Below are 13,249 nucleotides of genomic sequence, written 5' to 3'. Positions count from 1 at the left end.
CGCATGCTTACAACCAACCGGAAGTGACGCGAGTGCACAGGAAGTTTCGACTCCCAGCAACCACTGGAGTTTCCGGCGTTATAGCCGAAACTACCTTCACCTGTTCTGGGAAGCTCAGTGGATACCAGGACGATGAAGGAAGCGGGGAGGCATAAGAAGAGGAGGCCGGACGCCGTTCCCGTAAAGGAGGAGAGAAGGAGTCCGAACAGGCGGCACCGCAAACGGCGAAGTCCGAGCTCCGACGGCGGCGGTGGGGACTCCCCGGCGGCCGGGAGAAGGAGCAGGTGCGTTCCACTGCGGGCCACACAGCGAGTGCGGCGGGGGCTGCAGCTTGTGTGCCCGCCCGGGAGAGAGCTGGACCAACGAAGGGTAGCTGGCGTACAGCGGCCTCGCTCATTAGCAGGCCCGAAGTACATTTTAATTAATAAGGTGCTCCACAATTGGATGGGTTTATATAAAATGTTCCTGTGCTGAGATAATCGTATAACTGTGCCCCTGATGGCTGTGTCTGACCCTGCAGGGACATGGTCTGATCATACCACAGCTCCTGGGCAGAGGGGGAGGACGCCAAAGAGTGTACAGTCATTACAGCAGGGGTCACAGCTGACTTTTTAACACCTTTGTGTCTATCACATAAAGAATAAGCTGTGATCGCTGCTGTAATGTCTGTATACCCTTTTGCGTCCTCCCCTGCCCAGGAGCTGTGTTATGATCAGACCATGTTCTTGTACCATCAGACACGGCCATTACACAGTACACAGCAGGGGCACATTTATAAGATTATCCCAGCACAGGAGCATTTTATATAAACACATCCAATTGTGGAACTTATTCCAAGATCTATTGATTGAAGTGTACTTTGTAGGAAACCCCTTTGATGAGTTTTGTGTTAGTTAGCGTGCAGTGCCTTCAAAAATGTAATCTAGTCAGTGATCGGGGTACATTTGCTGTAACTTTTCATGAATTGTATGGGAGGGGACCCATATTGGTATAGGTTGGTGTGTTAACACCAAATGTCATAATATTTTTGCACACAATCACAGTTGCGCAAAAATGTTGTGACTTATGAAGGCGTTTCCCTCCAAATTTCTGGCATGATGTCTCTCTGAATGCCAGTGCTTTTCAGAGTAAAACATATATGGCTGCAGTAAGGCAGCCAGTGACTGATTCTTGCTGCCCACGGTGCAGGCAGTATGAATCGATTGACGGCTTCTCTTTTTTTAGAGCCATCTGTAGGTGTCCCTCCAGTGTTAAATGCTTGTCTGATAGCAATAAACACTGATGGCATGGTTAGACTCGGCTGCATGCTTGGCACGGCAAAAATGACACACGGCAGTTATACAGAACTAGTTCTCTTACAACCCCAGACTTTGGCTCAGAACGAGTTCTGATCAGCGATATTGCAAGGTGCCCAGGCAAGCAATGAGCATTTGATTGGTGGATACATTTAGACTGTCAATAGTTGGGAATGAGGGATCATCTGGACCATGATCAGTAAAATGGCCTTTATTTGAATTAGTAGGATCTAAGCATGATACTCATTGGGTTCATGATCATTTGAGGATCAGTTGTGAGCATAACATAGGTACAATTTAAAGCTGTTCTCTGGTCAAAAGGTAAACTTGGCAGTGGACAGCCAAGGAATTAAAGCAAGAAAAGAATGCATGTTCATCCCCACCCTGCTATCATGTGGTCTCATTGCAAGGAGAGATGACATCATCTGCCTCTTTAGCTTGATTGCTTTGTCTGACCCGCCTTGTTTGATGACACACAGACGGTGAGCTGTGGATCAATCTGCCTGCTGGGCAGGTAACAACCTGAGGAGGCAGAGGCTGGTGACGTGCTCTGTCACTTCCAGATCACTTAATGCTTCACTGGCATATGCAGCAGGTGACGATTTCAAGCCGTCAATTTATAACAAAGATCTACATGTCAATATATGCGGTTTGAGGGGTTGATCTTACTAACATTTCCTTTAAATTTCACTAATATGATTTACTTTTAGATGCTTAACATTCGTTGTTTATTCTATAGGTCTCCTGGAAAACGGAAAAGGTCACATATAAAACGAAGCAGATCTCCAAGGAGTAGGAGGCAAAGAAGTGAAAGTCCTCCTCATTTTCCTGTGAAAATAAAACAGGTACATATAGGGTTTCCATTTTTGCGGCAAAATCAAACCAAGATATGAATTATGGTACCAGTTAAGTTTGGACATACCTATTCGTACAGTGGTCGTCCTTTGTCTAACTAGAATGTGGACATTGTAGATTCTAACTGAAGGCATCAAACACAACACACATGGTCAAAAGGAAACGTGAAATAAATCTTAGATTCCTCAGTTACTCCCCTTTTACTCTGACTTCTTTACAATCGTTTGGTATTTTCTCAAGCAGCTTCACCAGTTTGTCACCTAAAATGACTTCCAATGAACAGACATGTCATGTCAAGAGGTTTTGTGAAATCATCAGCCTTCCGAAAGCATTTGTGACCATCATGTATGTTCTGTCGAGGAAGTGTAGGTACACATTGTTCCATACAGTGCTGAATGCGATTCCACAACTGTTCTAAACCAGAATATGGCAAGAACCACTCAACTAAATAATCAGAAATGACAATACATTATTACTTTAAGACATGATAGTCCGGCTGTCCAGAACATTTCTAGAACCATAAGTTATTCTTAGGTGCTTCTATAATGTTCCTTGGCCCAATCAAGTCTCTTCTTTGCAGTCCTCAGTAGTGACTTTTTTTGCAGCTTTTCGAACCTAAAAACTTGCTGCTCGTAGTCTCCTTTGGACAGTTGATGTTGGCGACGTGTCAACTACTTCATGTCTGTGTATAATTTAAACTGATATCCAACTTCAAGGCACACTTATCCAGCATGGCTACAACAGCACTCTGCAACATCGTCATCCCATCTTTCACTTAGTGAGACCATGATTTGTGTTACAACAGGACAGTGACCCAAAACACACCTTCATATTATTTAAGGGCTATGTGATCAAGGAGAGGGACGGAGTGCTGCATCAGATGACATCTCCTCCACAATCGCCCAACCTTGACCCAGTTGTACTGGATTAGGATGAATTGGACCGCAGAGTGAAGTCAAAGCAGCCAAGAAGAGCTCAGCACCTCTGGGAACTCCTTTAAGACTGTTGAAAACTCATTCCAGGTGGTTACCTGGTGAAACTGCTTGAGAGAATGCTGAGGGTGTGTAACGTGATCACAATAAAAGGGGGGGGTGGGGTTAAGGGATCTAAGGTTTATCTCATACTTTGGTTTGTTTTCCAATTGATTTGTTAACTCCATATATGCTCTTTTTGTGATGTTGTTTCCTTACATCTGTGCACATACCAATAAGAACAAGAAAAACTATTGCATGAACCGATTTGTCCACACTTTTGGCCAGCACTGTACATACATAAGGCTTAAATTTATACCATTAGTTAGAATCCCCCTGAAGAAAGCAATTAGGTGATCAATTCAATGATTGTACTTTTTCCTCCTCATTTCTTGCATCGCTGTGGAACAGACCACTATTGTGCTTAGAAATAGTGAAGTCACTCACGTTTCCTGTGTAACCAGTGAAATAAAGGGGTTGTCCATATACCTTACTAGGTTGCCACTCAGAATCTCTCTGTTCAGGGTTGTGAGCTGCAGAGGTTGCCCCTTGTCTGGCAGCCTCATTGAGACAATATACATGTTCAGCTATTCAGTACCGGGTAATATTAAGATTGCTCGGAATCCCCTGTATTAAGATTACATTGCTGCAGAAATGACTAGGTGAGAGAACCCCTTTGTTTCACATGCTTGCTTTTGTTTTCTTTTACAGTTTATGAAAAAATGTTACTTCACAATTATTAAAAAGAAATCACTCCCTTAAAGTTTTTATCCTCTTAATATATTGCTGTCATCATATTATATAACACTGTGTACTTACAATTGCTCATTTTACCCTTCTACACACTAAATTTGCATCTTTTCTCTGCTCTAGAAACAGGAAGTATCTTGTCCCTGCAAAAATCATCCCTTTCTTCAACTACCAACCCTCTAGCCCAGCTTCTAACACCCTCACCCCCCACCCACCCACCAGGGATTTGGAGGGAAGAAAGACTTCCTATTTCTATGTAGAGCTTGATATCATAACTTTTATGGAAAAGAGACCAATTGACTGTAGAAAGGCAAAATGAGCAATTGTAAGTACACAGTGTTATGACATATTGACTGCTATATATTAAGAGGATAAACATTTTGATGGAAGAAGTTCTCCTTTAAGTATAGACTTTTATTGTAAAATATTACAGATCATGTACCTTATATGTATGAATGTTTCCAAAGGAAAGAGACGAGAACCCGCACAGAATTCATGCTGACCGGCAGCCCACACACAGGAACCGACATAGAGACCAAACTGATAGAAGCCGGAACAACATGTCCAGACACCGAGAAAGGGAGCGGGAGGAAAACCATTTCCGGGAGCAAAGAGCAGAAAGAGAATTCCATAATGACAGGAGGAGAGAAAGAAGACAAAGAGAAGAGCAAGAAGGAGGAGAGCAAGGGATGGAGTCTGACAGTACTACTACTACTACTAAGAAAGAAGCACCAAACTTTGAACTTTCTGGAGCGTTACTTGAAGACACGAATACCTTCCGAGGTGTGGTAATAAAGTACAGTGAGCCGCCTGAAGCTCGCGTACCGAAGAAGCGTTGGCGATTATATCCTTTCAAGAATGATGAGTCTCTCCCAGTCATGTACATCCACAGACAGAGTGCATACCTGCTGGGCAGGCAAAGGCGGATTGCTGATATTCCTATAGATCATCCTTCCTGCTCCAAACAACATGCAGTCTTGCAGTACAGGTAATAATAATTGCTACCTTTTCATTGAGTTTCAGGCTATGTGCACACGTTCAGGAATTTTCGCGTTTTTTTTTTTTCCCCTAAAAAAAAAAAATACATACATTAAGCATCCTATTATTAGAAAGCATTCCCCTTTTTTTTTTTTTTTTTTTTGTGCACATGCTGCATTTTTTTTCTACGGCGAAATCACCTTCCGGAAAGAAACGCAGCATGTTCATTCTTTGTGTGGAATCGCGAGGATTCCGCACACATAGGAATGCATTGATCCGCTTACTTTCCGCATGTGGCTATGCCCACCATGCAGGAAGTAAGCGGATCATGTGCGGTTGGTACCCAGGGTGGAGGAGAGGAGACTCTCCTCCAGGCCATGGGAACCATATAATTGTTTAAAAAATAAATAAATAATCGTGATATTCTCACCTTCCGGCATCCCTGGCAGCCTTCCCGCTCCTCGCGATGCTCCCATTCCCAGAGATGCTTTGCGGCACCGACGTGTGATGACATGCGGTCTTGAGACCACTACGTCATCTGGGGTCATTGCCGCTAGGCATTTTTGACAACGCGTGCTTTGTGAGGAGCTGGAAGACTGCGGGGGATGCCGGAAGGTGAGAATATCACGATTTTTTAATTATTTTTAACAAAAAAAAGGCAGCATCAATAGTAAAAAGTTGGTCACACTTGTCAAACACTATGTTTGACAAGTGTGACCAACCTGTCAGTTTTCCAAAGCGATGCTACAGATCTCTTGGAAAACGCTAGCATTCTGCAAGCTGAAAACTCTTGTAAAACGCTAGTGTTTAGCGAGAAAATGCATGCCAATTCCGCATGCATTTTTCCCGCTGCAGCGTGTTCTTGAATTGCCACAGACGTTTCTGTGGCAATTCCGGACATGTGCACATAGCTTCATTGTTCTTGGTTGTGTTATAGGGTTAGTAGCTTTGTGATTAAGCAATAGATGTGATATCAGTAGGACACAGTGTCACTAATGTTTACAGCTGCTTGTAAGACTTCAGGATTTATACACTGCATAGTAGTAAATTGCATGCATTTGTATTTTGGCATTACTAACCCTTGTCCGCAAATGGTCGTAGTTGTATTTCCATTTTGCCATTGAATTGCTGCATCTGCACCTACACTGAAAGGGAAGCCATCAGGTACACCTAAGATTTTACTCTGCCCATCACCAGATAGTCCCTTATTCATGTATTCCAGGAGTGCTTTTACGGTCTTGCATAACTACTGTATTTTCCGGCGTATAAGACGACTTTTTAGCCCCTGAAAATCTTCTCAAAATTCGGTGGTCGTCTTATACGCTGGGTGGCAGGCCAGATGAGTGAAAGAGGAGCCACTTTACTTCCATCCCCGCGAGACTTGAGAGGCAGAGAAGGGTGGGGCAGATGGGTGAAAGAGAAGGAGGTAATACAAGGGCGGGCTTGATTCACTTACACCTTCCCGGTGAGGCACCTCGTCCATCATCTGGACCGCTCCTCGCACCATATGCGGCGACCGCAGAGCTCAGCACACGCCATCTAAGATGACCCCCGACTTATATGGCCAGTATATCCCAAACTCAATATTTTAAATGGAAAAGTTGGAGGTCGTGTTATGCGCTAGAAAATACGGTACATATATTTGAGTATTTATAGCACCTCTTCCTATGCTACTGAACCAAGACTAGTCCGATGAGGAATTGCTCAATAGCTGCAGTAATATCCCCTGGACGTGATTGACGGTCCCTGCATTGTTTAGGTCATCAAAGTTTGCACACCTCCCTGCCTCTCTCTTCTGCTGTCACAGCTTTGCCAATGGCCCACTCAGAGCTATGACAGGAGAACAGAAGTGCCAGGAGGAGTGCAAACTGGGAAGACTCAAGCTCCACATGGACTGTTAATCACTGCTAGGGAGCGTGACTGCAGCTGCTGAACCTGGATTAGTATCAGCAAGTAAATGCCTTTCCGAATTAGTCCTGGTTCTTCTGCATGCAGCGAGGTGCTGTATAGAAGTTACTTTTACTCAAATATGTTTGGTCAGACCTCACCTGGAATACTGTGTCCAGTTTTGGGCACCACATTTTAAAAAAGACATCAACAAACTGGAGTAAGTTCAGAGAAGAGCGACCAGAATGGTGACCGGTCTGCAAACCATGTCCTATGAGGAACGTTTACAGGATTTGGGAATGTTCAGCTTGCAAAAAAGAAGACTGAGAGGAGACTTAATAGCTGTCTACAACTATCTCAAGGGCGGTCACATTGTGGAAGGATCAGCTTTATTCTCATTTGCACAAGGAAAGACTAGAAGCAATGGGATGAAACTGAATGGGAGGAGACACAGATTAGATATCAGGAAAAAAACGTTTTGATGGGGTGATCAATGAGTGGAACAGGCTGCCATGAGAGGTGGTGAGTTCTCCCTCAAGGGAAATCTTCAAACAGAGGCTGGACAGACATCTGTCTGGGATGATTTAGTGAATCCTGCTTTGAGGAGGGGGTTGGACCAGATGACCCAGGAGGTCCTTCCAACTCTATCATTCTATGATTCTATGTTTGTTTATTTTTCTTCCAGATTCAGTGCACTTGGATTTTTTTTTCCCATATCCCAGCATATATCCTGTGTAAACTTCATTTCTTCCTGCAAACAAACAATTATTATACGGCTACCTCAACAGAAAAACAAAAAGGATCTGAAATGTTCCCTTTAAGGGGTGAAGGACTATTCCCACCTCTAAAACAATACACCATAATTGATCGGTGTGTCATCTCCATTCATGGCAGTACTAGATGGGTCCTAGAAGTGAACATCTCATGCCACCATGAATGGAGAGTTGACCAGCATCTATCATACAATTATGCTGTAGATTATGCCATTAATGTCTGCACCTCTAAGTCCAGTGGATGGCAGGCAGCAGAAGACAGCTGTAATATATAACCGCCATCCTCCAGGCACAGTCTGGATGGGGGAACTATATGCAGATGGGTAAGGAATTGGCTAAAGGACAAGAAAGAGTCATCATAAATGGCACGTTCTGTAAGTGGGATATAATCAGCAGTGGGGACCGCAGGGATCTGTGCAAGGGCAAATTCTCTTTAACCTTTTTGTTAATGACCTTGTTGCTTGGATTAAGAGTAGAGTGTCAGTTTTTGCTGATGACAACAAACTATGTAGGATATTAAAATCTGACCTTGACATTGCAATATTGCAAAACGATCTGGATAAGATGTCTGAATGGGCAAACACTTGGCAACTGAGGTTTAATGTAGAGTAATTCTCCTGAGATGGAGTAATCCTATTGCTGTATATACAGTAAATGGGAGTATACTCGGGACAACGGAACAGAAAAAGGACATGGGTATTCTCGTTACAAGTAAGCTGAGCAGCAGTACTCAACGTCAAGCAGCAGCTGCAAAAGCAAACAAGATTTCAGGATGTATAAAAAGAGAGATACAATCCTGTGATCCCAATGTATTTTTTATCCCTTCATAAATCACTGGTGAGGCCACATCTAGAATACGGGATCCAGTTTTGGGCTCCACATTTACAAAATGACATTCAGAAATTAGAGTTAGTCCAAAGGCAGGTAATTGGGTTATTACAAGGGATGGAAGGCCTCTCATAGGAGGAGAGGTTGGAAAAGTTGGGCTTTTAGTTTAGAAAAAGACGCCTCAGAGGGGATCTCCTTTAGGCCGGGGACACACACAACGTATAAAAAAACGGACCGTTTTTGACGGACGAGAATCGCACAAATGTTACCAAAACATTGATCCGTGTGCAGTACGAGGATGCGATTTTTCTCGCATCAAATGATCCTTGTGACATCCGTATGGCATCCGTACTGCGTGTTTTTATCGCAGCATCTGTTGTCAGCATCTGTCGGTTGTACACTATAGCTGACAACTTGCTGTACCAGCCACGATCAGTATTTGCACCATCTAAATCTGTTTAACCCCTTAGATGCTGCTGTCAATAGTGACTACATCATTATAAATGGTTAACAGAGTGTGGGGGCTTCTTCTTTGTCCCAATTGGTGCCCTCAGATCATGATTTTGTTGTCCTGATGTTTGCCATGGCAATTCATGACCAAATAGTGGCCTTAGAGTCTGACGGCTGTTGTAATCTGTTTAGAAGTTAGCAACATTTAGGTGGTAAAAATACACATTTTCATTTCTGTCATACCACTTTGCATTAATTCCTGTAAAGCACCTGAAGGGTTAATACACTACCTGACAGCAGTTTTCAATATGTTTAGGGGTGCTGTTTTTAAAATGGTATCACGTTTGTGGGTTTCCCAATATATGGGACCTCTAAAGTCACTTCAAACATGGATAAGTCCCTAAAAAAATAAATTTTGTAAATTTCTTTGAAAAAATGAAAAATTGCTGCTACATTTTTAAACCTCCTAAAATGCTAGCAAAATAAAATAACATTTTACAAATGGTGCTGATGTAAAGCAGACATGTGGTAAATGTTATTTATTAATGGTTTGCTGTTGTATGACTATCTGGATTAAAGGGATAATCATTCAAATTTAGAAAATTGCTAATTTTTTAACATTTTTCTCAAATTTCGATATTTTTTATAAATAAACACAAAAAATGTTGAACTAAATTTACCATTATCATAAAGTATAATGTGTCACGAAAAAACAATCTCAAAATCACTGGGATTTGTTGAAGCGTTGCAGAGTTATTACCACATAAAGTGACACTGGTCAGATTTCAAAAATTTGGCTCGGTCACTAAGGGGTTAAACTTTATTTTCAGTTTTGCGTTAATGAGATTCTCGTGCCCTAAAGCGGGGTTGGTGCATGTGGTGCTCTGATTATATATTCATAATGCAGACTAGTGATAGGTCACTGACCTGCCCTCTAGTTTGCATAATGAATACGTAACATACTGAATTAAAAACAAAAAACGATTCTGTAGGGAGGTGCTGGACATGATATCTGCGCTGCAGCATAATTGCATGGTTACTGTGCACTTAATAATCCCTTTTGCAGACATACTTGAGCGAGGGGGGGAAAAAAGTCATTAGGAAAATGGTGCCCGGGGTGCCTGCGCAGTAGCAGCTATCGGTTTGTGGAGATCCGATAGCTGCTGTTATGTAGGCGCTCGTGGCGCCATCTCGCTGAAGAAAGAAAAAAATGACCCTTCACTAAGATGGTGCCACCCACGCATGTGCAATAGCAGCTGTTGGCGATCTCAGAGCTGCTACTGCGAGGGCGGCTCCATCTTGGTGGAGGACAATTTTTTTTTTTTTTTTTTTTTTTTTTTTTTTTTTTCTTCAGCAACATGGTGGCGCAACAGCAGCCCTGGGTGCCATTTTCAAAATGACTTTATTTTTTCCCCTCGCTCAAGTAAATCTGAAAAAAGGGATTAAGTACAAGGTTCACATGCTATTATGCTGTAGCCTGTAGAAGCATTGTTTTTGTGTTTTTTTTTTTTTTTTTTTTAATCATTCAGTATGTGATGGTATTCATTATGCAAACTAGAGAGCAGGTCAGTGACGAATCAGTGACCTGTCAGCAGTCTGCATTATGAATATAGAATCGGAGCACCACATTCACTAACCCCGTCTTAGGGCTGCAATGGCTGTGTCTGACCGTGCAGGAACATGGTCTGATCATACCACATCTCCTGGAAGCAAAAGAGTATAGAGGCAGGACAGCAAGGGACTACAGCTGATTCTTTCTTTGAGATAATAAACATTTTTTAAAAACAGGCAGGAAATGTTTTGCCTCACAGAAAGAATCAGCTGTGACCCCTATACTGTAATGTCTGTATACTCTTTTGCTTCCTCCCCTGCCCAGGAGTTCCTGTACGGTAAGACACAGTTAATACACAGTACACGGCAGGGGCACATTTATAAGATCTCAGCACAGGGACATTTTTTTTTTTCTTCTTAAACATGTCTAATTATGGATATTATTATTATTATTACAACTTGTTAAAATCAACCTTAAAATTCACTTTGTTTTGGGCAAAACCCCTTAAACTGCTCCTGCACATAAGCAGCCTCCATGCAAGCTACATATGTGGAAAAATAAAAGTTCGGGCTCAAAATGCAGTGTCCTAAACACTCAAATAAGATTTTTTTTTTTTTTTAAATAATGTCCCATTGGCGTGAATGGATAGGGGCTTGAATGATGTGTGTAAATTTTACAGCATTTTGTTTTTTTTCTTCTAGAATGGTGGCGTTTACCCGGGCAGATGGAACAACAGGTCGACGGGTCAGACCGTACATTATTGATCTGGGGTCTGGAAATGGGACATACCTGAACAACCAAAGAATTGAGCCACAGCGGTACTATGAACTGAAAGAAAAAGATGTACTGAAATTTGGCTTCAGCAGCAGGGAATATGTAGTTTTACACGAATCGTCAGATACTTCAGAAGTGGACAAGAAGCAGGATGATGATGATGACGACGAGGTGGATGATGAGGTCGATGAGGAGACAGAAGGCTAACAAACATGCCCAATGGACCAGTCATATCTGATGTGAAATCTGTATTTCTGGGGAGCATCTGTAAATCCCTGCCTCATTATGTCAGTAAGATCATCTGGGACTAGTGGCATCGGTGTGCATTGTTTCCAATCCTCAGGTGTAATTAAACAGCGTTCCTGTGAACTGCGACTTCTGAGACATTGTCTTTGTAATACTGCTGTTTATATTCTGTAAATTTGTAACTCTGTATATGTTTCACTATATTTCTCCATGGACTAATACCTTCACATGGAAGGCATCACCTACTGGAATTAAAGGTACCATTCTGCCTACCGGAGAGTTTATTCAATGAGTTGGCGCTAACAAGGCTCGATTTATAAAGGCACAAACAATGATGCTGCACTGAAGTAATATTTTTGTAAGAAATTAATTGTGTATGGGGTTACTCTATTCTGTATGCCTATTTCACCTTATTGTTTGCAGTTGGTTAATATTTAGGGATAAGTGTATAAACCAACAGGCTTGATAGGCGAACTTACATCCTATAAAATTATGACAAATCTCCAGAGTTTATTCTGTATTCTACTCTTAATCATTTATCTACAAACTAGAAATGAATCAAAGTCACATTTAAAGGGGATTTCCACATTTGGGAGACACACACACACACACACACACACACACACACACACACACACACACACACACACACACACACACACACACACACACACACACACACACACACACACACACACACACACACACTATAGTACAGACCAAAATTTGGACACAACTTTGCATTTAAAGATTTTTCTATCTTTTTGTGACAATGTAAATTGTACATTCACACTGAAGGCATCAAAACTATGAATTAACACATGTGGAATTATATACTTGACAAAAAGTGTGAAACAGCTGAAATTATGTCTTATATTCTAGGTTCTTCAAAGTAGCCACCTTTTGCTTTGATGACTGCTTTGCACACTCTTGGCATTCTCTTGATGGGCTTCAAGAGGTAGTCACCGGGAATGGTCTTCCAACAATCTTGAAGGAGTTCCCAGAGATGCTTAGCACTTGTTGGCCCTTTTGCCTTCACTTTGCGGTCCAGCTCACCCCAAACCATCTCAATTGGGTTCAGGTCTGGTGACTGTGGAGGCCAGGTCATCTGGCGTAGCACCCCATCACTCTCCTTCTTGGTCAAATAGCCCATACACAGCCTGGAGGTGTGTTTGGGGTCATTGTCCTGTTGAAAAATAAATGATGGTCCAACTAAACGCAAACCGGATGGAAAAGCATGCCGCTGCAAGATGCTGTGGTAGCCATACTGGTTCAGTATGTGTTCAATTTTGAATAAATCCCCAACACATCACACCTCATCCTCCATGCTTCACGGTGGGAACCAGGCATGTAGAGTCCATCCGTTCACCTTTTCTGCTTTGCACAAAGACATGGTGGTGGGAACCAAAGATCTCAAATTTGAACTCATCAGACCAAAGCACAGATTTCCACTTGTCTAACGTCCATTCCTCGTGTTCTTTAGCCCAAAGAAGTCACTTCTGCTTGTTGCCTGTCCTTAGCAGTGGTTTCCTAGCAGCTATTTTACCATGAAGGCCTGCTGCACAAAGTCTCCTCTTAAGGCTGGAGTCACACATGCGAGAAACACGTCCGTGTCTCGCATGTGAACAGCAAGCTCTGGCGCCGGCACTTCGGAGCGGAGCGTGCAGCCGCATAGGAACACATGGAGCCGCACGCTCCGCTCCGAAGTGCCGGCACCAGAGCTTGCTGTTCACATGCGAGACACGGACGTGTTTCTCGCATGTGTGACTCAGGCCTAACAGTTGTTGTAGAGATGTGTCTGCTGCTAGAAGTCTGTGTGGCATTGACCTGGTCTCTGAGCTGCTGTTAACCTGCGATTTCTGAGGCTGGTGACTTGGATAAACTTATCCT

General features: G+C 42.7%; 1 protein-coding gene across 1 annotated transcript; it reads left to right on the top strand.

Annotated features, from left to right (window-relative positions):
• The first annotated feature begins 35 nt into the window (after positions 1 to 35).
• On the top strand, positions 36 to 11,631 carry SNIP1 (Smad nuclear interacting protein 1). The gene is made up of 4 exons (XM_069756906.1): positions 36 to 284; positions 2,035 to 2,140; positions 4,339 to 4,859; positions 11,041 to 11,631. The coding sequence occupies exons 1-4, from the start codon at positions 133 to 135 to the stop codon at positions 11,318 to 11,320; spliced, it is 1,059 nt and encodes a 352-aa protein (XP_069613007.1). The 5' UTR covers positions 36 to 132; the 3' UTR covers positions 11,321 to 11,631.
• Positions 11,632 to 13,249: the final 1,618 nt, after the last annotated feature.

The sequence above is a fragment of the Ranitomeya imitator genome, chromosome 3 (assembly GCF_032444005.1).
Source record: "Ranitomeya imitator isolate aRanImi1 chromosome 3, aRanImi1.pri, whole genome shotgun sequence".
NCBI classification, from domain to species: Eukaryota; Metazoa; Chordata; class Amphibia; order Anura; family Dendrobatidae; genus Ranitomeya; species Ranitomeya imitator.
The sequence above is the reverse complement of the archived record's forward strand: the minus strand, read 5'-3'. Positions and strand labels throughout refer to the sequence as shown.